The sequence below is a fragment of the Scyliorhinus torazame genome, chromosome 27 (assembly GCF_047496885.1).
Source record: "Scyliorhinus torazame isolate Kashiwa2021f chromosome 27, sScyTor2.1, whole genome shotgun sequence".
Lineage (NCBI taxonomy): Eukaryota > Metazoa > Chordata > Chondrichthyes > Carcharhiniformes > Scyliorhinidae > Scyliorhinus > Scyliorhinus torazame.
In genome coordinates this window covers 24,787,672-24,812,564 of record NC_092733.1, presented here as the reverse complement: position 1 = coordinate 24,812,564, position 24,893 = coordinate 24,787,672, and the positions used below count along the sequence as shown (strand labels likewise).

General features: G+C 48.8%; 1 protein-coding gene across 2 annotated transcripts in view; it reads left to right on the top strand.

Annotated features, from left to right (window-relative positions):
- LOC140403314 (adhesion G protein-coupled receptor E3-like) overlaps positions 1-24,893 on the top strand; it is a 65,762-nt gene that overhangs the window by 21,828 nt on the left and 19,041 nt on the right. The window contains exons 8-12 of one of the 2 annotated variants that reach the window (XM_072491158.1): positions 5,116-5,226; positions 9,169-9,346; positions 15,291-15,422; positions 20,347-20,528; positions 21,992-22,156. In XM_072491158.1, the coding sequence (XP_072347259.1) occupies positions 5,116-5,226; positions 9,169-9,346; positions 15,291-15,422; positions 20,347-20,528; positions 21,992-22,156 (768 nt within the window). The remainder of the gene's footprint in view (positions 1-5,115; positions 5,227-9,168; positions 9,347-15,290; positions 15,423-20,346; positions 20,529-21,991; positions 22,157-24,893) is intronic. The other variant, XM_072491159.1, reaches the window with a different exon arrangement.

Sequence of the window (24,893 nt, the reverse complement as noted above, 5' to 3'; positions counted from 1 at the left end):
GTGTAATGCCCTCCTGTGGTAGTGTCACCTCTGTGTGTATCGTGACTGCCCATTGGCCGTGTCCTATCTTACTGACCTATTGGTTGACTGTCTGTGTGTCATGTCTCTGGTGTTCCCTCTAGTGTCTAGCTAGGTGTAGTGTATGTAAATTAACCCTTTGTGTACTTACAGTGATGTATATCACCACATATGCTAGCGATCCAATTTGTCCCACTTGCCTTGCTCTTACCCCATAGCCTTGTGATATTTTCCGTGTTCAAGTATATCTCCAATTCCCTTTTGCGAGTTACTGTTTAATCTGCTTCTACCACCTTCCTGACAGCGTATTCCAGACCATAACAACTCGCTGGGTTATTACCTCATGTCTCCTCTGGTTCTTTACCAGTTCACATAAATCTGTGTCCTTTAGGCGGGGGTCCTCCTGCCAATGGAAAGAGCTCCTCATTTACTCTATCTCTCTCATAATTTTGAACACTTCTATTGAGCTTCTTCTGAACAGTATGTGCTCTGAAGGGAATAATCGTAGCTTCTCCAACCTCTCATCCCTTTAACAGGCTAAACGTAGCTTCCTTAGAATTGATGCTTTCCTAGTGTTTCTCCTCCCACACCTAGCGGTGCACAAGGCAGGTTTTCATCTGCTCCCGCAGTGAGGGTTTTCTCCCTGGAACAGGTCGCTTGGTAGCTCACAGCTTGAGGGGTGCCACTCCGCATCAAGCATGGTCGATCAGCAGCCTCTCCCCCGCGTACAGCCTAGCCATTGGCATGTTGGCAATTTGCAGGTCGGTGCTCAACCTCTTGGCCGCGTTACAAATGTGCCTTCCTCGGCCATCAAGCCCTGGGGCTGGACCTGAACCCAGAGCGTGTAGCACAGAGGAAGGGGGCACCACCCACTGCGGCACAAGGCCACTAGTAACTCTCTTGAGTAGCAGCAACAAAATTCAAGGCATTCTCACAATGATGAGCATTCAGACAAGGGAGGCCTTTGGCTAAAGCTCTGGATCTTCTTGAGTTGGGTGTTCTTAACCATCTGGTAGATGTATTGCTGCGCCAGGTAAAATATGTATCCATAAATTGCTAATTACTCTGCAATGGCAGAAGAGGCTTTGACAGTGACAGGGAAATAATGATCTCGTGTACCTGGACTATAACTATTAAAGTTAATGGGTCGGATGAATAAATGGTAACAGTTATCCTTAGTGCTAAACAAGTTTGCCTTTCAGCAGCGTTCACACAGAATGACATATTGTACCGGTAATAGCCCACATGGGCTGAGGGGGTGAGAATGATGATCTTCCCCGTGGTCCTTGCAGAGTACGATCTCTCCCGCTAAGGCCAGGGGATCTCTATCAACCGTGGTCTCAAAGGTCAGCCAATAAGGCACCAGCCAGAACAGGAGCCCAGTCGGGGTCTACCGGGCTGTGTACATGTCGTGTTGTAAATGAAACTAGGGTGGCACGGTAGCACAGTGGTTAGCACTGTTGCTCCACAGTGCCAGGGACCCCGGTTCGATTCCCAGCTTGGGTCACTGCCTGTGCGGAGTCTGCACATTCTCCCCGTGTCTGCCTGGGTTTCCCCCGGGTGCTCCGGTTTCCTACCACAAGTCCCGAAAGACGCGCTTGTTGGGTGAATTGGACATTCTGAATTCTCCCTCCGTGTACCCAAACAGGCGCCGGAATGTGGCGACTAGGGGCTTTTCACAGTAACTTCACTGCAGTGTTAATGTAAGCCTATTTGTGACGTCAATAAAGATTATTATTATTGTTTTATTCTGTGTGGACTCCTCGTGTCCCTACTATTTACTCACATTTGTGTGACGGGATTAAGACGATGAAAAATACAAGGAGCTCCAATAACCTTTCAGAGTTTAATGGGAGTTGGGGCCGCATTCGGGAGTTGGGGCCGCATTCAGATCACCTGTGACCTTACTGAATGGCAGAGCAGGCTTGAGGGGCTGAATGGCCTCCTCCTGCTCCTAATTCAAATGTTTGTATGTTAGTCCAGTGGTGCCGAAGGTTAGCATAACCCGTCAAAACGTCATGTTTGCAATCTTCCCAGAAGTCCCTGCTGTGTGAGTTTAACTCGTGCTTGTCTCTCACCCAGACTGTGTGTAACACATGACCTGATTGAAATATATAAGATCCGGAGTGGCCTTGTCAAGGTGGACCGGGAAAGGATGTTTCCTCTTGTGGATTAGTCCAGAACTAGGGGGAATTGTTTTAAAATTGGTGGCTGGCCTTTTAGGACAGAGATGCGGAGAATTTATTTTTCTCTTGAGATTTTTGTGACTCTGCTTATTTTTAAGGCAGATTCTTGATAAGCAAGAAAATCAAAGGTTACTGGGGATAGATCCTAGAATCGTAGAATTTACAGTGCAGAAGGAGGCCATTCGGCTCAGCGAGTCTGCACCGGCTCTTGGAAGAGCACCCCACTTGAGCCCACACCTTCACCCTATCTCCGTAACCCAGTAACCCCAGCTAACCTAAGGGCAATTTAGCGTGGCCAATCCACCTAACCCGCACATGTTTGGATTGTGGGGGCACTCGGAGGAAACCCACGCAGACACGGGGAGAACGTGTAGACTCCGCACAGACAGTGACCCAAGCCGGGAATTGAACCTGCGACCCTCGAGCTGTGAAACAACTGTGCTAACCACTGCGCTACCGTGCCGCCTGAGAGTGGATGAGAATGTGGAATTCGAAAGACAAACTGATCAGCCATCATCTTATTGAATGGTGGAGAAGGCTTGAGGGGCTGAATAGCCTACTTCTGCTCCCATTCGCATGATCGCATGTTTATATTGTCCTGATTTAATAAAGATCATCATCCAAACATTGCAAACGTTCTTCGTCCCCGAACGTGTAATGGAGGTAAAGGGCGCACGACAACATAGCAATGGGTAGCAGTTGTGTGAGGTAATTGGGCTCAGTGCCACTGGGCGGGACGGGGTAAGATTAAAAATCAGCTCTTCCTCTCGGCAATCGCACGTGTAGGGACCTCAGGATGAGGAATGAGGAGAAGATTAGGCCCAGTAGTGATGCCTCCCTCCCCTCCATTATCACATAACTGGTCAAAACGCAGAGCCCAGGCTTTCATCCATGTCTCCAAGGTACCAGAGGATGAATAGTGTCTGTGGAACCTCATCCTTCATACGAGCTGGCACCTCACAAGAGGAGAGGAAATAAACAGCAAAAATAAAAGTTCAGCATTGTACTTTGGGTGTGATGAATGTAAGAAATTATCATATTTTATATATTTTTTGCAGTAATGTTATCAAAACTTGGGTTAAGATGCATACAGACAGTGTCTGTATGATTAAGGGGTCGTAAAAGTGAGATCATGGTGATTTTTTTTTCAGGTGACTTATTCTGCTAATGGAATATCGTTCATGTTTGAAGGACTATTGGGTAGATCATTTATGAGGGGTATTGTTTTTAGCCCTGGGTAAACAGGTCATGGGACATTTTATGGGGGAAGACAGATTAATGCCTTATGCTTTCGGTATGTAATTAAGGGCAGGAGCCAGGGATGTCTGAAAAAGTTAGTTCTTCCTCGGACTTTCATCTAAGCAGAGGTGTTTCAGTTTTGATCTTGAAAGGTCCTCTCTCCAAATAATGTGCAAAGAGCAAAGCAAGTAAACTCAGGTTGCTAACTTTATTCACGAGTGGTGTTTGAACTATATTGGTTTGCTTAATTGGAATATATAGTGGCATGTTTGGGGAGTAAGTTAAAGTTTCGACTTTTACTTGAGAACAATTATATATGTTAATTATAAAGCTATTCCTTTATTGTCAATGTGGTTAATTCTATGCTAAAATTAAAATTTGTTTTAGCATAAAAGGTACCCATTGGTCAGCAGTATCACTCCTGGGGTGCAATCACCTTTCCTCACAGTTTTACAAATTGCAAATACTTGGGTTCTCATCCGGGATCCTAACAGGGAGGTACAATAATCAAGTGGCTTGGGTGGGGTGCTCTTTCCAAGAGCCGGTGCAGACTCGATGGGTCAAATGGCCTCCTTCTGCACTGTAAATTCTATGATTCTAAGTGGTACAGATATCATGCCTCTAGTGGAACCTGACTGAATAACACTCCATTCTACCATGAGATCCTCACTTGTGTGGAAAAGGGAAAGTGTTTTCTAATATAAAATTCTTCCTATCACACTTTTTAGGAAGATAGGAAGAGGGGGAGGCCATTCAGCCCGCCCAGCCTGCTCTACCATTCAATACAATCATGGTTAATTGAACACTTCACTGTCTTTGACCCACACCAGCCCCTCTAGGAGTGCGGGCTCGTAATGCTCCTTTGGGTGAAGTGCATTTGGTTTCATAATTTTTGGAATTAGCGACAATCGGTTTATTTTTGAACCTGGGAGAAACTATGGAGCTTCCCTACTCTTCTTATGTCCTGATGTGGAGATGCCGGCGTTGGACTGGGGTGAGCACAGTAAGAAGTTTTACAACACCAGGTTAAAGTCCAACAGGTTTGTTTCGAGGTCACTAGCTTTCGGAGCGCTGCTCCTTCCTCAGGTGAATGAAGAGGTATGTTCCAGAAAAATATATATAGACAGATTCAAAGATGCCAGACAATGCTTGGAATGCGAGCATTAGCAGGTGATTAAATCTTTACAGATCCAGAGATGGGGTAACCCCAGGTTAAAGAAGTGTGAATTGTGTCAAGCCAAGGACAGTTGGTAGGATTTCGCAGGCCAGATGGTGGGGAATGAATGTAATGCGACATGAATCCCAGGTCCCGGTTGAGGCCGCACTCATGTGTGCGGAACTTGGCTATAAGTTTCTGCTCGGCGATTCTGCGTTGTCGCGCGTCCTGAAGGCCGCCTTGGAGAACGCTTACCCGGAGATCAGAGGCTGAATGCCCTTATGTCCAGCTGAGAAGACTAACAGGCCTTGATTTAAAATCTTGATCCTCCCTGACCCTACAACATTCCCTCTGCAACATGTTGCCAGTCCCTGTACTCAAGTGTCTGGAGTGGGACTTGAACCCATACATCTGACTGGACTGCAAGGGGGGACTATTGGGGATGTTTCATTTGCTGTAAACTAGACCAATAAGCTCGATGATGTTTTCAATGAGATTCCTTTCTTTGTCATTAAGATTGCCGCCAATCAATTTTGTGCCCTCATCAAGCCAACCCTGACATTTGCGGAAGGGATGTGTCCAAATGAGATGCTCTTAAAGAAACCGAATAATGATGTTCTGTTAAACGTAAGTTTACGGTGCAATTTAACACAATCGCACTGACTTCGCGCATCGGGCGGAATTCTCCAGCCCTTCCTCACGGCGGGATCTTCCAGTTCCGCCAAAGTTGGCCCCTGCCGCGTGTTCCCTGATGACAGCACGGACAAAGGATGTAAACCACCATCAATGAAGCTGGAGAATTCTGCTTAACGTGTCTTGCCGTGGGTGATATATGGTGGTGGGGGAGGGGGGTGGGGGGTGGTGGGGCTGGGGGGTGGGAAGGGAGGGATGGTGGTGTGGGAAGAGAGACAGAAGAAGCATTTTTCCAGGCTACAACCACAGCTTGCATTTATACAGGGCCCGCAATGTAAGTAACAAGCACCACATTCCTTCACAGGAGCGGTATTAAGTCTGATTTGACACTGAGCAATATAGGAAGGAATGAGTGCCGATGACCAGAATTTTGGTCCAAGGAGTAGGCTTTTAAGGAGCATCTTAAAAAGGGAATAAAGGTGAGAGACAGAGAGTTTGAGGGAGGGAATTCCAGAGCGTAAGGCTCTGGCAACTGAAGGCATGGCCGCCAATGCTTGAGCGCTGAAAATCAAGTATGATCACGAGTCAAGAATTAATTGAGGACGGATATCTCCAAGGGTTGTGGAGTTGTAGGAGATTACAGAGTTGGGGAGGGCAACGCCATGGAGGGATTTGAACAACCACATGAAAACTTTAAAACTCAGGCCAGTGCTCAGCCAGGGGTGAGGGCAAGCGGAGCGATGGGTGATGGCTCAAGACTAGATAAGCGGGAGGTGTTGCATTTTGGAAAGGCAAATCAAGCTAGGACTTTCACTTTGATTGGTAGGAACTCGGGGAGTATCGTGGAACAAAGGGACCTTGGTGTTCAGGTGCATGGTTCTCTGAAGGTAGGGTCAAAGGTCGATGGGGCAGTGAAGAAGGCTTTTGGCATGCTGGCCTTCATAGAATTTACAGTGCAAAAGATGCCATTCAGCCTATTGAGTCTGTACTGGCCCTTGGAAAGAGCACCCTACTTAAGCCCACACCTCTGCCCTATCTACGTAACCCAATAACCCCCAGCTAACCTTTTTGGACACTAAGGGCAATTTATCATGGCCAATCCGCCTAACCTGCACATCTTTGGACTGTGGGAGGAAACCGGAGCACCCGGAGGAAACCCACACAGCCACGGGGAGAAGGTGCAGACTCCGCACAGACAGTGACCCAAGCCGGGAATCGAACCCGGGACCCTGGAGCTGTGAAGCAACAGTGCTAACCACTGTGCTACCGTGCCGCCCTATCCGTCAGTCAGGGCATTGAGTATAGAAGTTGGGAAGTTATGTTGCAATCGTATAGGCCATTAGTGAGGCAGCACCTGGAGTATTGTGTTCAGTTTTGGTAGTCTTGCAATCGGAAAGATGTTATTAAACTGGAGAGTGTGTGGAAGGGATTTACAGGGATGTTGCCAGGGCCCAAGGGCTGAGTTACAGGGAGAGATTGGACAGGCTGGGACTTTCTTCTTTGGAGCGTCGGAGACTGAGGGGTGATCGTATAGAGGTGGATAAGATCATGAGAGGCATGGATAGGGTGAATGCACTCAGTCTCTTTCCCAGAGTTGGGGAATCGAGAACTAGAGCGCGTAGGTTTAAGTTAAGATGGGAAAGAATTTTAAACAGAGGGTGGTATATATGTGGAATGAGCTGCCGGAGGGAGTGGGTGAGGCAGGGACATTGGCAACATTGAAAAGGCATTTGGACATGTACATGGATAGGAAAGGTTTAGAGCGATACGGGCCAAATGCAGGCAAATGGGGTTAGCTTAGATGGGCTGTTTGGTTGGCATGGACCAGTTAGGGCCGAAGGGCCTGTGTCCATGCCGAAGATTCTATGATTCTAACTATGGCGAATGGGAGATGGGAATCGGCCAGAACTGCGATGGAATAGTCGAGTCTCGTGGGAGCAAAGGCGTGGAAGAGGGTTTCAGCTGCTTTATGAACGGAAGCCGGGATAAACAGAGGACTCTCAGGCAAAGGCCACTTGACTAGCCGTTGGGAGAGCCCAGTTTTTCTGGAGCTGATTCCGCCAGCATGCAGAATCAGGTGACATTTGTACAAAGTACGGGTACTTGTGTCAGGATATTGTTTACATTTGATCATGTCTGTTATAAATCTTACATTACACGAGTTATGCATACCCAGGCAGAGTGAGTGTTATTTACCCTGATCTACCCTCAGTTGTCTACGGATCTCTCCTTAACCTCCCCACTGTATACCAGACTTGATAGATGTGCCTGGTTCTTAGGTCGAGCTAGGAAATCATGTTTGTTACTTTTATCCTGATTTATGTAGATTGTGTCTTAGAACAAGCTACTTTTTTTTTTATTCGTTCATGGGACGTGGGCGTGCAGGCTCTGCCAGCATTTATTGCCCATCCCTAATTGCCCTTGAGGGGGCAGTTAAGAGCCAACCATGTGGCTGTGGATCTGGAGTCACATGTAGGCCAGACCGGGAAAGGACGTCAGATTTCCTTCCCGAAAGGACATTAGAGAACCAGATGGGTTTTTACGACAATCGGCAATGGTTTCATGATCATCATTAGACTTTTAATTCCAGATTTTTATTGAGTTCCAATTTCACCATAAACCGTGGCGGGATTTGAACCTGAGTCCCCAGAACATTACTCTGGATCTCTGGGTTGACTCGTGCAGTGTCAATACCACTATGCCACTGCCTCCCCAAAGGTCACTGGAACTGGACCATGTGGTTGACCAACTGCTGTAGATGGTGCCACCTCAGCTTTTAGCTAGCACCTTTGTGAAAATTGCTTAAAATACTGTTCCCCCAAAATCCTTCAGAATAAGTATTAACTGTCCTGATAGATTATTGTCAAAAAATCCTAATCATTCATTTTCTTGCAACAAGGGAGAAAGGACTAAAAGGTTATGTTGTTAAGTTGAGATGAAGGAGGCTGAGAGGGGGCTCCTGTGGTGCCCTCGAGGTGAAGCTTTATAAAGTATTAGTTAGGCCCCATTTAGAATACTGTGAGCAATTTTGGGCCCCACACCTCAGGAAGGACATGCTGGAGCGGGTCCAGCGGAGATTCACACGGATGATCCCAGGAATGGTAGGCCTAACATATGATGAACATCTGAGGATCCTGGGATTATATTCATTGGAGTTTAGGAGGTTGAGCGGAGATCTAATAGAAACTTACAAGATAATGAATGGCTTAGATCGGGTGGACGTAGGGAAGTTGTTTCCATTAGCAGGGGAGACTAGGACCCGGGGGCACAGCCTTAGAATAAAAGGGAGTCACTTTAGAACAGAGATGAGGAGAAATTTCTTCAGCCAGAGAGTGGTGGGTCTGTGGAATTCATTGCCACAGAGGGTGGTGGAGGCCGGGATGTTGAGTGTCTTTAAGACAGAAGTTGATAAATTCTTGATTTCTCGAGGAATTAAGGGCTATGGAGAGAGAGCGGGTAAATGGAATTGAAATCAGCCATGATTGAATGGTGGAGTGGACTCGATGGGCCGAATGGCCTTACTTCTGCTCCTATGTCTTATGGTCTTATGGTCTTAACAGTAGAATGGGTTGGTTGTAGAAAAGGCCTGCAATGTATAATTCAAACTAACTCCCCGAAAGACTGTGATACATTGGGGAAGGTTGTAACGGAGCAACGAGGGTGATTGTATAGGTGTTGGGTTATGAGGAGGTACTAACGAAGCTGAATGTGTCCACTGTGGGACCAGAAAGGTTGAGGTTTGGTCGTCAGAATACTGAGGAGCTGGTGATACAGGTGGAGAATATTTAACTTGGACTGTGAGCACAAAACGAGAGCTACAAGATGAACAAATCTCAGGGGAAAGTTGAGTCACTCACCTGACAGGGCAGCGAAGGCTTTCCAGGAAGGGAGTGGGAAGTAAACAGCTGGGAAATAATAATTAAACCTCGTCCACAGAATGTCCTGAACTTTGGAAACCAGTTCGTGAACGAAAGCTCGGTGGCGGAGAAGGAGGACAGTGCAATGCAGCTGCAATCAACCTCGCTCTTCCTGGATGCTATGGAAAGTTTCACCATAAAGGCTGCATTGGCCTCGCCTCATCAAAGAGCAAAGAATATAATAACCCCATATATGGGTAAGATTGAAACGTTGCAAATATCTTCACAGCTTTTTTGAACACTGAAAGGGTGTTTGCATGCTTCCTGCTTTCAGATTCCAGATCAAAATTACTTGTTTTTTCATTCATGAGCATCACTGACAAGACCAGCATTTGTTACCCATCGAATTGCCCACGAACTGAGTGTCTTGTTAGGCCAGTTGGAGCACATTTCAGAGTCAACCATATGGTGGTCTGGAGTAGACCAGACCAAGTAAGGACAGCAGATTTCCTTCCCAGGTGGGTTTCATGGTCATCGTTTGACTTCAAATTCCAGATTTTTAAGCGAATTCAAATTTCACCTCTCAGAATTACGAGTCTAACGACAATGCCACTACAGGCTGTTGTTACTTAGCTGGACACAAATGGTCCGGTAGCACGAAGCTCGGGGAAGCAAGGGATATGGGGAGCAGCCGGGAAAGTGGAGAAGAGGCATTGGATCAGCGCAGCAGGCTCAAGGGGCCGAATGGTCTACTCTTGCTTCTCTTATGTTCGAATTTGAAGCAGAGCAGGTGTGTTTTCTCTGGAATTGGGCCCAGTGTAAGAACATGAGAAATAGCAGCTGGATTAGGCCCTCCAGACCTTCGCGTTTTCTCTGCTATTCAACAGGATCCTGGCTGATTTTGTTTTCATACATTTAGAGTACATTTAGATTAGCGCGGCCAATCCACTTACCCTGCACACCTTTGGGTTGTGGGGGCGAAACCCACACAAACACGGGGAGAATGTGCAAACTCCACACGGACAGTGGACCCAGAGCCGGGATCGAACCTGGGACCTCGGCGCCGTGAGGCAGCTGTGCTAACCACTGCGCACCATGCTGCCCGGATCATGGCTGATTAACCTGAACTCCACCTTTCTACTCTATGGGCATTAGCTGCTGGGGTTGGGGGGTGGAGGGTGGGGGGGTTTGGGTGTAAATGGGTAAGTGGGGGGGGGGGGGTGAGGAAGTTGGACTTCAGCTACTGAGTTGGGAGTCTCGAGTGGATGAGTGAGGTATGAAGCATTTAAACTGCTTTCTTTTAATTAAAAAACTACCTTTGCGTGGGTTCTTTTGCAATCAACCCTCAAAGATCTGTCCGATTAGGGCACGGCTGAAAAATAAACATGAGGATTTAAGGGGATCTCACAGCTGTCTGGCTCAAGCTCTGTGTCAGTCATTGCTGCCTTGGAACATTCGGCCCACAGTTTGGGAAGTCCCCACCCTGAACCTCCACCATCACAGGGCACTGTCGCTAAGGGCCAGAGTTGTGCTTTTATAATCATACAAAGGCACCAATCATTCATAAGACCATATGACATAGGAGCTGTATTAGGCCATTCAGCCCATCGAGTCTGCTCCGCCATTCAATCATGGCTGATATGTTTCTCATCGCCATTAATCTCCCCATTACCCCTGATCCCCTTATTGATCAAAAACCTATCTATCTCTGTCTTAAAGACACTCAGTGATTTGGCCTCCACAGCCTTCTGCGGCAAAGAGTTCCACAGATTCACCATCCTCTGGCTGAAGAAATTCCTCCTCATCTCTGTTTTAAAGGATCGTCCCTTCAGTCTAAGGATGTGCCCTCGGGTTCTAGTTTCTACTACTAGCGGGAACATCCTCTCCACATCTACTCTATCCAGGCCTCTCAGTATCCTGTAAGTTTCATAAATATCCCTCCTCAACCTTCTAAACTCCAACGACCCAGAGTCCTCAACCGTTCATCATACGACAAGCTCTTCATTCCAGGGATCATTCTTGTGAAGGTTCATGAACCATTTCCAAGGCCAGCACATCCTTCCTTAGATACGGGGCCTAAAACTGCTCACAATACTCCAAATGGGGTCTGACCAGAGCCTAATACAGCCTCAGCAGTACTTCCCTGCTCTTATATTCTAGCCCTCTCAACATGAATGCTAGCTGTCGGGGGGGATAGCCTATCAGGGGAAAACAGCAGCAGCCAGAGCAGTGGCACCACGGCTGGCTCTGATGTTCAGAAGGGAGGGTCAAAGCGCAGAAGAGTAATAGTAATAGGGGACTCTATAGTCAGGGGCATAGATAGGCACTTCTGTGGACGTGAAAGAGACTCCAGGATGGTATGTTGCCTCCCTGGTGCCAGGGTCCAGGATGTCTCCGAACGGGTAGAGGGAATCCTGAAGGGGGAGGGCAAACAGGCAGAGGTCGTTGTACATATTGGTACTAACGACATAGGCAGGAAGGGGCATGAGGTCCTGCAGCAGGAGTTCAGGGAGCTAGGCAGAAAGTTAAAAGACAGGACCTCGAGGGTTGTAATCTCGGGATTACTCCCTGTGCCACGTGCCAGTGAGGCTAGAAATAGGAAGATAGAGCAGATAAACACGTGGCTAAACAGCTGGTGTAGGAGGGAGGGTTTCCATTATCTGGACCACTGGGAGCTCTTCCGGGGCAGGTGTGACCTATATAAGAAGGACGGGTTGCATCTAAACCAGAGAGGCATAAATATCCTGGCCGCGAGGTTTGCTAGTGTCACACGGGTGGGTTTAAACTAGTATGGCAGGGGGGTGGGCACGGGAGCAATAGGTCAGAAGGTGAGAGCATTGAGGGAGAACTAGGGAATAGGGACAGTGTGGCTCTGAGGCAGAGCAGACGGGGAGAAGTTGCTGAACACAGCGGGTCTGGTGGCCTGAAGTGCATATGTTTTAATGCAAGAAGTATTAAAGGTAAGGCAGATGAACTTAGAGCTTGGATTAGTACTTGGAACTATGATGTTGTTGCCATTACAGAGACCTGGTTGAGGGAAGGGCAGGATTGGCAGCTAAACGTTCCAGGATTTAGATGTTTCAGGCGGGATAGAGGGGATGTAAAAGGGGAGGTGGAGTTGCGCTACTTGTTCGGGAGAATATCACAGCTGTACTGCGAGAGGACACCTCAGAGGGCAGTGAGGCTATATGGGTAGAGATCAGGAATAAGAAGGGTGCAGTCACAATGTTGGGGGTATACTACAGGCCTCCCAACAGCCAGCGGGAGATAGAGGAGCAGATAGGTAGACAGATTTTTGAAAAGTGTATATTGACTGGGACTCACTTAGTGCCAGGGGCTTAGACGGGGCGGAGTTTGTAAGGAGCATCCAGGAGGGCTTCTTAAAACAATATGTAGACAGTCCAACTAGGGAAGGGGCGGTACTGGACCTGGTATTGGGGAATGAGCCTGGCCAGGTGGTAGATGTTTCAGTAGGGGAGCATTTCGGTAACAGTGAGCACAATTCAGTAAGTTTTAAAGTACTGGTGGACAAGGATAAGAGTGGTCCGAGGATGAATGTGCTAAATTGGGGGAAGGCTAATTATAATAATATTAGGCGGGAACTGAAGAACATAGATTGGGGGCGGATGTTTGAGGGCAAATCAACATCTGACATGTGGGAGGCTTTCAAGTGGCAGTTGAAAGGAATACAGGACCGGCATGTTCCTGTGAGGAAGAAAGATAAATACGGCAATTTTCGGGAACCTTGGATGATGAGTGATATTGTAGGCCTCGTCAAAAAGAAAAAGGAGGCATTTGTCAGGGCTAAAAGGCGGGGAACAGACGAAGCCTGCGTGGAATATAAGGAAAGTAGGAAGGAACTTAAGCAAGGAGTCAGGCGGGCTAGAAGGGGTCACGAAAAGTAATTGGCAAATAGGGTTAAGGAAAATCCCAAGGCTTTTTACACGTACATAAAAAGCAAGAGGGTAGCCAGGGAAAGGGTTGGCCCACTGAAGGATAGGCAAGGGAATCTATGTGTGGAGCCAGAGGAAATGGGCGAGGTACTAAATGAATACTTTGCATCAGTATTCACCAAAGAGAAGGAATTGGTAGATGTTGAGTCTGGAGAAGGGGGTGTAGATAGCCTGGGTCACATTGTGATCCAAAAAGACGAGGTGTTGGGTGTCTTTAAAAATATTAAGGTAGATAAGTCCCCAGGGCCTGATGGGATCTACCCCAGAATACTGAAGGAGGCTGGAGAGGAAATTGCTGAGGCCTTGACAGAAATCTTTGGATCCTCGCTGTCTTCAGGGGATGTCCCGGAGGACTGGAGAATAGCCAATGTTGTTCCTCTGTTTAAGAAGGGTAGCAAGGATAATCCCGGGAACTACAGGCCGGTGAGCCTTACTTCAGTGGTAGGGAAATTACTGGAGAGAATTCTTCGAGACAGGATCTACTCCCATTTGGAAGCAAATGGACGTATTAGTGAGAGGCAGCACGGTTTTGTGAAGGGGAGGTCGTGTCTCACTAACTTGATAGAGTTTTTCGAGGAGGTCACTAAGATGATTGATGCAGGTAGGGCAGTAGATGTTGTCTATATGGACTTCAGTAAGGCCTTTGACAAGGTCCCTCATGGTAGACTAGTACAAAAGGTGAAGTCACACGGGATCAGGGGTGAGCTGGCAAGGTGGATACAGAACTGGCTAGGCCATAGAAGGCAGAGAGTAGCAATGGAGGGATGCTTTTCTAATTGGAGGGCTGTGACCAGTGGTGTTCCACAGGGATCAGTGCTGGGACCTTTGCTCTTTGTAGTATATATAAATGATTTGGAGGAAAATGTAACTGGTCTGATTAGTAAGTTTGCAGACGACACAAAGGTTGGTGGAATTGCGGATAGCGATGAGGACTGTCGGAGGATACAGCAGGATTTAGATTGTCTGGAGACTTGGGCGGAGAGATGACAGATGGAGTTTAATCCGGACAAATGTGAGGTAATGCATTTTGGAAGGTCTAATGCAGGTAGGGAATATACAGTGAATGGTAGAACCCTCAAGAGTATTGAAAGCCAAAGAGATCTAGGAGTACAGGTCCACAGGTCATTGAAAGGGGCAACACAGGTGGAGAAGGTAGTCAAGAAGGCATACGGCATGCTTGCCTTCATTGGCCGGGGCATTGAGTATAAGAATTGGCAAGTCATGTTGCAGCTGTATAGAACCTTAGTTAGGCCACACTTGGAGTATAGTGTTCAATTCTGGTCGCCACACTACCAGAAGGATGTGGAGGCTTTAGGGAGGGTGCAGAAGAGATTTACCAGAATGTTGCCTGGTATGGAGGGCATTAGCTATGAGGAGCGATTGAATAAACTCGGTTTGTTTTCACTGGAACGAAGGAGGTTGAGGGGAGACCTGATAGAGGTATACAAAATTATGAGGGGCATAGACAGAGTGGATAGTCAGAGGCTTTTCCCCAGGGTAGAGGGATCAATTACTAGGGGGCATTGGTTTAAGGTGAGAGGGGCAAGGTTTAGAGTAGATGTACGAGGCAAGTTTTTTACGCAGAGGGTAGTGGGTGCCTGGAACTCGCTACCGGAGGAGGTAGTAGAAGCAGGGACGATAGGGACATTTAAGGGGCATCTTGACAAATATATGAATAGGATGGGAATAGAAGGATACGGACCCAGGAAGTGTAGAAGATTGTAGTTTAGTCGGGCAGCATGGTCGGCACGGGCTTGGAGGGCCGAAGGGCCTGTTCCTGTGCTGTACATTTCTTTGTTCTTTGTTCTTTGTTCAATGCATTTGCCTTCCTAACTGCTAACTGAAAGGATTGTGTCAACACCTTATTTGATAATTTATTTAAGCGAAGCAGATGGGAACATTTATACAAGGATAGAATGCTTGGGGGCATCAGAGGTACAGAACTGTGTGTGTGAGCGTTGTTGAAAGCAAAACTAAAACTACAACTGCATCACATGTCACATTTCCTTTTGGTCATGTGGCGACCAGAACTGCACGCAGTATTCCAAATGTGGCCGAACCAAAGTCCTATACAACTGTAACGTGACCTGCCAACTCTTGTACTCAGATTGTACTTTCATTGAAAAACAGCCATGGCAGACAATATACCACAGGCCACTGGTACCGGGATAGCATTAACAGGAGCAGGGAGAAGAATTGGTCACATTTATGACAAAAGTGGCCAATGTGTTTTTCACTTAAATTGTAGATCTTGATGTTCAAGTCATTTCAACGCATGGGCTGAGGAGCCTTGCAAAGGTTCCTGACAGGATAACACTCCGAGCAAATGAAAACACAATGGAGGCTTATTTAAAGACGGTGACTCAGGAAAATCCAGAAGGTAAAGTTTCAACTCATTACTTGTCCTTTGGTTCCCTTTTTGCTGCGCTCAGAGGCAGCGAAGTCTCACAGCCGTGCCAACGTTGTTGAAAATCATTTTTATTTATCGCCCCCCTTTTTTGAGCTCAGAATGTCCCAAAGTTAATGGTAGGAGCCGTCCCAGCGATTGGATGATTAGATCAAACAACATGTTCCTTTGGTTTTTCAGGAAAGATGGATTGCAGGCCATATTCAATCAGCCCACACTTCCAAAGCCCAAACCAAAACACCCACTGCAAGGTGTCATTCCGCCGTTGGACAGTACTTGGTGAACTTGCTACACGGTGGCACGGGGGCGGCACGGTGGCAGGGTGGTTGGCACTGCTGCCTCACAGCGCCAGGGACCAGGGTTCAATTCTGGCCTTGGGTGGCTGTCAGTGTGGAGCTTGCCCGTCCTCCCCGTGTCTCCATGGTTTCCTCCGGGTGATCCGGTTTCCTCCCGCAGTCCAAAGATGTGCAGGTTAGGTAGATTAGCCAAGATCAATTGCCCCTTAGTGAAATGAAATGAAATGAAATGAAAATCGCTTATTGTCACAAGTAGGCTTCAAATGAAGTTAATGTTCCCGTACCAGCCTCCCCGAACAGGCGCCAGAATGTGGCGACTAGAGGCTTTTCACAGTAACTTCATTTGAAGCCTACTTGTGACAATAAGCGATTTTCATTTCATTTCAGGTTAGGTGGAGTTACGGGGTTACAGAGATAGGGCGGAGGAGTGGGCCTAGATAGTGCCCTTTCAGAGGGCTGGTGCAGTCTCGATGGGCCGAATGGCTTCCTTCTGCACTGGAGGAATTCTATTCTAATCCTGAGCACGCTCATAATTACGCTAAAATCAATTTAAGATAATGAGATGAAAATAAATAACTTGAGTATTGCTGAAGAAAGGGTCAGGCTGCCGAAGTTTTTCACCTTACACTCCTCGCGACAGATGCAAGAATACCAAATTTCAAAGGAAACAACAATTAACGCAGCATGAGAAAAAGGGGTGCTGATTGGTTGGCAAGTTGGTTCTGATTGGTCGAGAACTTTCCATGGCAAATACACCTGGGAGCTATTGGCTCCCTCTGCTTTTGTCTATTCAAAAAAGTTGCAATTTCAGGACCTACTCCTTCTGCCTGCAGATCCTTGCATATGAATATCTAGCTTCCAGCAAGCCTGACTAATCATCTTAATTCAACCTTTGGTGGAGCAGCTTCATACAGAGAGAAGTGTGGCGGACTTGCGACCGACTGCAGAAAGTAGACGGCACTCCCACAAAAATCACTGGGAAAGCATCTCGACTTCTTGTCCTGAAAGTCTTACAGGAAGCTCGTCATTTCTTGTACACCATCAGCTCTGGGACACGATTGCTTTCCCGGATCCTGCAGCCTCAGAAGTGCTAAAGATCCGTCCGCAGCCTCTGTGCTGACCTCCAGCTTTGAAAGGAAGGAGACTTTCAGCTGGGACGGAAGCATGGATGGCCAATTGACTTGCGCCCTGGGAAGGTATCAGCTCTTCAACAGTGCGATCCTCTCTGGATTCTAACCTGGATTCAGGCAAAGGATCCTCTGTGGAATACTCTTTATAAATAATAAATAAAGTAGGCAATGCAGCAGTGAAACTAAGATCTGAATGGTGCTCAGTCACTTAAAGTACGAAGTCTTACAACACCAGGTTAAAGTCCAACAGGTTTGTTTCGATGTCACTAGCAGGGTGTTGTAAGACTTCGTACTGTGCTCACCCCAGTCCAACGCCGGCATCTCCACACCACAGTCACTTAAAAGCATAGCAGAGTCTGCTAAAAAGACAACAGAGATTTCATGAGGGGCATCCGACAACGGGAATGATGAATGGTTCTCTAGGTCCTCAACCTCCAAGAGATCACCCAGTGCTGCAAGGGATTCCTCCCCATCACTCTGTGGGAAGAGCCAATTCAAGTCAAGAGCCAATTCAAGTCTTCATGGGGTTGGTCCCCGTCTGCTGCAGTGTTTTCTCGATCCTCCGCGTCACTTTATAAATAACCAAGAGATCCGTCACTTCTTCGTCTGCCCTGCGTCCGGAGGACGGTGCCTCTGCGGAAAAAAAATTGAACTTGCTGCTTACTGTATAAACCTCCGCAGCTTCTGAAGGCTGTATTTACCCTGCTTCTACATGGAAGGTGGAAGATTGTTGAATGAAAGAGTGGTTCAGATGACGAGCATCGTCTGGCTTTTCTAGGATTTCTATGTGTGCCAACATTAATAAGGATGTACGTTGATTGTGAAGAACACAGAGACAATCAGCAATCTGTCAGCCTTGCAGCTAAGAGCAGCGATAATCCTGCCTTAGCTGGGCAGTCTACGATCTGTTCGCACGCCATGGCACAGGTATCTCAAAATGGCTGCTGGCGTGGAGATTCCGCCCTTTCGTTCAGTTTAGTGGGCTTTCATGAGGGTGGGATTGTTGCCCGTGGGGCCATCCAATCATAGATCATAGAACTTACAGTGCAGAAGGAGGCCATTCGGCCCATCGAGTCTGCACCGGCTCTTGGAAAGAGCACCCTACCCAAGGTCAACACCTCCACCCTATCCCCATAACCCAGTAACCCCACCCAACACTAAGGGCAATTTTGGACACTAACGGCAATTTATCATGGCCAATCCACCTAACCTGCACATCTTTGGACTGTGGGAGGAAACCAGAGCACCCGGAGGAAACCCACGCGCACACGGGGAGGATGTGCAGACTCCGCACAGACAGTGACCCAAGCCGGAATCGAACCTGGGACCCTGGAGCTGTGAAGCAATTGTGCTATCCACAATGCTACCGTGCTGCCCACAAATCACGTGAGGTTTCAGAGTCACCATGAATTATAGATGCCTGAATTCCCGAATCTCTGGCCGCCTCGCACTCTAGTCTCCATGAACCAAAGTAAGATCATCGTTGGTATTCAGGAAGGGGCTGGTGTAGCTCACTGGGCTAAATCGCTGGCTTTTTAGGCAGACCAAGGCAGGCCAGCAGCACGGTTCGATTCCCGTACCAGCCTCCCCGAACAGGCGCCGGAATGTGGCGACTAGGGGCTTTTCACAGTAACTTCATTGAAGCCTACTCGTGACAATAAGCGATTTTCCTTCATTTTCAGGAAGTCAGGGCGTCTGGGACACCCACGACTACGCAATCATGGATTAGCTCATCCTTCAGTGCCCTGCATCCACAAGTCCATAGAGGCTGGTTACACACAATTAAATCGATTCCCCCAGTCATTGCGAGTGCTGGTTAGAACATGCGCACTCAATTACCACGTTTTGCTTGAGGCTAAGGTCAAAGGTTTTAATAATGGGGTCACAATCTGAAGTGGACTGGTGCGCAACTTCCCTGAGGAGAACGTCGTCCACAATCGGACCTACTGCGGAGTTATTTTGAAGCTTCTGCTCCTTCTCCTGATGTTGCTGAGGTGTTTCTATTGCTTCTACCGCTGGCCCCTCTACGGGTCCTCGGGGCAGTCAAGCAGGCGGGGGCAAGGGCAGGGACCGCTCACTCGGTGCCTCTCTCTAGTGTTCTTCCTTCGCGGCCTGCTTTCAGGTGCTTCTTCACCTCGTGATTCCTTCAATAACACCGGCGTGTCTTTGTACATCGACGTCGCCATGTTCCGCGCGTGCTGCTGCAGCCTTGGATTCTAAGCCTAGTTCTTCGGCAGACAAGACACACTCTGCTGCTTGCTTAGTTACCATCTTGTTTAATGGTCCCAAATCTAAACAGATTACAGAATAGGCACATTGCTCCTCGATATGGGGCGGGATTCTCTCAGCCCGGGGCCGGGCCGGAGAATCCCTGCGACCGGCCCGAATCGCGCCACGCCGCCCCGACGCCGGGATGCGGTCCTCCTCGGCGTAGTCGGCGCGGCGCCAGTCGCGGGCCGTTCTGCGAAGCCCCCCCCCTCCCCCGCCGATTCTCGGCCCAGGAGGCCGAACGGTCGCAGCAAAACCCCGGGTCCCCCCGGCAGCGTTCTGATCTGCTCTCGGTCCACGGGTCCTCGGTGTGGAAGAGTCCAGGGGCGGCCTGTGGGGGGGAAGGGGGGGATCGACCCCGAGGGGGGCCTCTGTTGTGGCCTGGCCCGCGATGGGGGCCCACCGATCGGCGGGCAAGCCTCTCGGGCTGGGGGCCTCCTTCCACGCCGGCCCCTGTAGCCCGACGCCATGTTACGTCGGGGCCAGCGCGGAGGAGGGAGCGCGCATTGGCGACGGTGCCACTGCGGCACCCAGCTGACTCCGGGATCAGCAGCTGGAGCGGCGTGAGTCGCTCCAGTGCCGTGCTGGCCCCCTGCTGATCCTTAGGCCTTCGTTGACGCCGTCAAGAAACACGACAGCGTTTCCGACGGCGTCAACACTTAGCCTCAGGATCAGAGAAACCCGCCATGATTCTCAAGAGAGAGAGAGTCAAAAGCATTGACTGCCTGGTGTCAGTGGTACAACATGATCTACATCACATATTAGCACATCCCATTTGTTAACCCTTTATACTACACACCGGAGGTGTGCCTGAACCCACAACCTTCTAACGTCAAGAGTGCTATCCCTTTAAGTATGACTTGCATAGGACAGCACGGTGGCGTAGCGGTTAGCCGTACTGCCTCACGGCACCGAGTTCCCAGGTTCGATCCTGGATCTGGGTCACTGTCCGTGTGGAGTTTGCACATTCTCCCCGTGTTTGCGTGGGTTTCGCCCCCACAACCCACAGATGTGCAGGGTAGGTGGATTGGCCACGCTAAATTGCCCCTTAATTGGAAAAAATGAATTGGGCACACTAAATTTATTTTCTTTCAAAGTATGACTTATACACTTCTGACTTATCTGTCTTGTAGTCGGTGTTTACAAGTCACTATGGCAACACAAGTTAACATGCAGTGTATTTTTTGCCAAATATCTGAACAGGGTCCGCTGCAATTGCTTTCATCTCATACAATCAGCTGAATTCCCTTCGGAATGCGGACTTCATTGAGAAGGAAAATCCAAGGCCGTACCAGCTGATCTCAGGTGTGGTGTCGGCCACAATCTCGAACCACAAAGGTCATGAACTCAGCGAACGAGTCAACATCACTCTGAAACATAAAAAGGTATAAAAAGGTAGAAGGGATTGATGTGACTGGCTGGGACCAGCACTCAAAATAAAAGTAGTGACACCTCAGAGAGCTGGGAGCACCCCCAATGGTTCGCTCCCGTTAATTTGAGCCTCTTCGAAGCTCTGCTGTCCGTACCCGAGCTCGTGCCAAGTTCGGGTGATTCACCCGTCACCGTGGGCAGGCAGACCTGCAATGATTCCCAATCCAGCAACACCTCAATTTTAAAACTTTCGCCCTTGTTTTCCAATCTGTCCAGGGCCTTGCCACCCACAATGCCACCACCCCCTCCAAACCACCTCTATAATCTCACGCAGCCCCATGACCCTCCGAGATCTGCCAGTGGGCCGACGAATGGCAGATGGAGTTTAATTTAGATAAATGTGAGGTGATGCATTTTGGCAGATCGAATCAGGCCAGGACCTACTCAGTTAATGGTAGGGCGTTGGGGAGAGTTATAGAACAAAGAGATCTAGGAGTACAGGTTCATAGCTCCTTGAAGGTGGAGTCGCAGGTGGACAGGGTGGTGAAGGCGGCATTCGGCATGCTTGGTTTCATTGGTCAGAACATTGAATACAGGAGTTGGGACGTCTTGTTGAAGTTGTACAAGACATTGGTACGGCCACACTTGGAATACTGTGTGCAGTTCTGGTCACCCTATTATAGAAAGGATATTATTAAACTAGAAAGAGTGCAGAAAAGATTTACTAGGATGTTGCCGGGACTTGATGGTTTGAGTTATAAGGAGAGGCTGGATAGACTGGGACTTTTTTCCCTGGAGCGTAGGAGGCTTAGGGGTGATCTTATAGAGGTCTATAAAATATTGAGGGGCATAGATAAGGTAGATAGTCAACATCTTTTCCCAAAGGTAGGGGAGTCTAAAACTAGAGGGCATAGGTTTAAGGTGAGAGGGGAGAGATTCAGAAGGGCCCAGAGGGGCAATTTCTTCACTCAGAGGGTAGTGAGTGTCTGGAATGGGCTGCCAGAGGTAGTAGTAGAGGCGGGTACAATTGTGTCTTTTAAAAAGCATTTAGATAGTTACATGGGTAAGATGGGTATAGAGGGCTATGGGCCAAGTGCGGGCAACTGGGACTAGCTTAATGGTAAAAACTGGGCGGCATGGACTGGTTGGGCCGAAGGGCCTGTTTCCATGCTGTAAACGTCTATGATTCTATGATTCTATCTCCGTCACCGCCTCTTGCGTCTTTCCGCAGCCACTGGCGACTATGCTTTCAGTTGTCTCGGCCCAAAGCTCTGGAAATCCTTCCCATAACCTCTCCGCCCCTCCCCTTTGAAGAGGCGTTTTAAAACCTACGTCCTTGAACAAGCTTTTTGTCCGCCTGTTCGAATCGCTCCCCATCCGCCTCAGCTTCAGATGTTGTTTGGTAATGATCGGGTGAAGCACCTGGTGGTGTTTTACTGAAGGTGCTTGACAAATGCAACTGTTGTTGTTGACACAGGGCTCGAGAGCTGACGGGCGGCCAGTGTGCGTTTACTGGAACCACACCAAAGGCAGAAGTCATTGGTCCCCTGAGGGATGCGGCCTGATAAATTCGAACGCGTCACATACGACCTGCGGCTGCCGGCACTTGTCCAGTTTCGCCATTCTCATGACGACCGTGGAGGTAAAAACTCTCGAGAAACAGCGAGGGGGACAAGGTTAGCCTAACCGCTGAGCGGCGACCCCACCAGATTTTGGGGGGAATGGGTTGAGGGGATGGGGGAAACACCTGTTCTGCATTCCGCTCAGGCTCGTACACTGTTTGGCCTCAAGGTGAGCAGGAAAGGGGAGAGGGGGATAAATCCCAACGTTCCTCGTTCCTGGTGGGCAGATGGAGCTGGAATTGCCACCAATAATTCAGAAAAGAACCAGTTTGTCACGCGGTTGTTCAAGACTTTGAATAGTGCCGAAAAGAAACATGTTGCTGAAGTTTTTCATCTTGGACTCATCAGAACAAGTAAGAAGTCTTACAACGCCATTTAAACTCCAACAGGTTTCTTTCGAATCGCTAGCTTTCGGACTTACCTGAGGAAGGAGCTGTGCTCCAAAAGCTAATGATTCGAAACAAACCTGTTGGACTATAACCTGGTGTTGTAAGACTTCTTACTGTGCCCACCCCAGTCCAATGCCGGCATCTCCGCATCATCAGAGCAAATGCAAGAATACCAAATTTATAACAATCACAACAATTTGTACCACAGGAGAAAGCGATGTTGACTTGTTGGCAATATGAAAAGGTTTGGCAAAATACCTCTCTTTTCAGCAATAACACATTTATTTTCACATTCTTAGCTCCTCTGCTGTTGGCTGGGAGTTATTTCATGGGTTCCAGCCCAGTACTCAGTAAGCCATTATTCATCAGTGACCCAAGTTTCAGCAGGGGGGGACAGTGATGGCGGGGGGGGGGGGGATGTGAGTTGGTCACAATTGTGAGGCCGGGATTCCGTACACAGACAAGTGAACACACAAAATCGGAGAAGATGTAGGCCCCTGGAGCCTGCTCCACTATTCAGTGAGATCATGGCTGATCAAATTCCACATTCCCTTGCCTAACAAGAACTTATCTACCATGGCCGTGAATATATTCGACGGCCTGCCTGCACTGCTTTCTGAGGCAGAGAGTCCCAAAGGCGCACAACCCTCAGAGAAAAGTATTTGCCTCACCTCTTGTCCTAAAAGGACCACCCCAATTTTAAAACACTGTTCCTTGGTTCTGGATTCACCCACAAGGGGAAACGTAGGGCGTGGTTAAATCGGGCTCCGTGCCAGACACAGTCTGGATCTCGCCCTCGCTGGGCGAGATGCAGATCTGAATATTTAAATTAGCATAATTGCTCATTTAAATACTCGGATGCCGGATTCACCCGGCGCCTGAGACCCCTGGCCACGCCTGGAATACCTCGCCAGGGCGCCATTTAGTACTGATCCACACAAGTGTGGACTAGTCGTAATGGCATCTGGGGGGTCTCCCAGGCCGTTAGAAACCCCCGGGTGGTTGGAGATAGCATAGGGTGGCAGCCCGGCTCTCCCCCTAGGCACCTAGACGCCTTGGCGCTGCCAGCCTAGCATCCGGTCAGTGCCAGCCTGGTACTGCCAGGGTGCCCAGTTGCCAGGTTGGCACTGCCATGAGTCTGGGCCGCACGGGGGCCGTGCCAGGTAGAGGCAGTGAGGGGGGGGGGGTTCCCTGGGGCCTCCCCAAGGTTGGGGGGTGAGGGGAGGGCCCAAACCTCAGGAGGGGGCCTGAAAGGTGGAGGGGGGGGATGCTGCTGCCAGACAAAATGGCGCCCCAATCTGCGAGCAGCCTTTCCAGCTCACCAGCAGAAAATCCCTCTCAGTGGCCTCAGTGGGGAGAGTCTCCGAGGCCAAAAAAGACGGCAAAGTGCTGTTGGATAGCGGGATGTTTCTTGCTGTTGTAGACACCCCACTAAACGCGCGGTTCAGCGGTCTTTAACTTGAGTCCGCTGAATCGTGCCCACCCTTTCCACATCCACCTTGTCAAGACCATCAAGGGTCGTATGGACTAAAATCAAGTCACCCCTCACTCTTCTAATCTCCAGTGGAAACAAGCTCAGTCTCTCCCACCTTAACTCATAAGAGGCGGGAACCCTGGCTGATTGGAATTTTGTTTTGAGTCTAGCCCAAGGACCCAAGGGTATTTAAGACATCCTTCCCACAGCATTGGCTAAGGCTAGCTCACCCAACTCAGAGCAGAAGTTAGAGTGTTTTCTGTTCAATTCCTGTCCCAAGATATATTACCAAACCCCTACTTTGCAATTCATGGGATTCAGTTTTGTTCCATAGCGTTGCTGTCTCTTCCCATTACTCACTGCCATGTTCCTCCTTCCCAAGGTAACGCTCTTCTCCTCCCCTCCCTGGATGAAGTATACTTGCACTTGACTGTAGGTTAGGAGAAGGTGCGTGTGGAGTCTAAACACTGTCATGGACAGAACTTCCCAAACCCGTGAGCTCTGGAACTCAGAAGACCAGGACATCAGGAGCATGGGAACGCCATTACCTCCAAGTTCCTGACTTGGAAATACATCAACCATCTTTTCATTATCGCCGGGTCACAAACCTGGAACTCCCCTCCCTGTGGGGTGTACCCACATTGCATGGACTGCAGCGGCTCAAGAGGGCTGCTCACCACCACCAAAGGGGAAAATAGGGATGGAAATAAATGGTGGAAATGCCAGAGGCGCCCCGCAATCCCAACAATGACTTTGTTTGAAAAGGGAAGTCATAGTCCTGTTCCCAGGCTGTGGGTTTAAATTACCAAGTGACCTGAGGTGAAAGGTGAAAGGTGAGGGCCGAAGGATGAAGTTGAGGTTGGCAGCCATAGGCCTGTCATGGTCACATGTCCT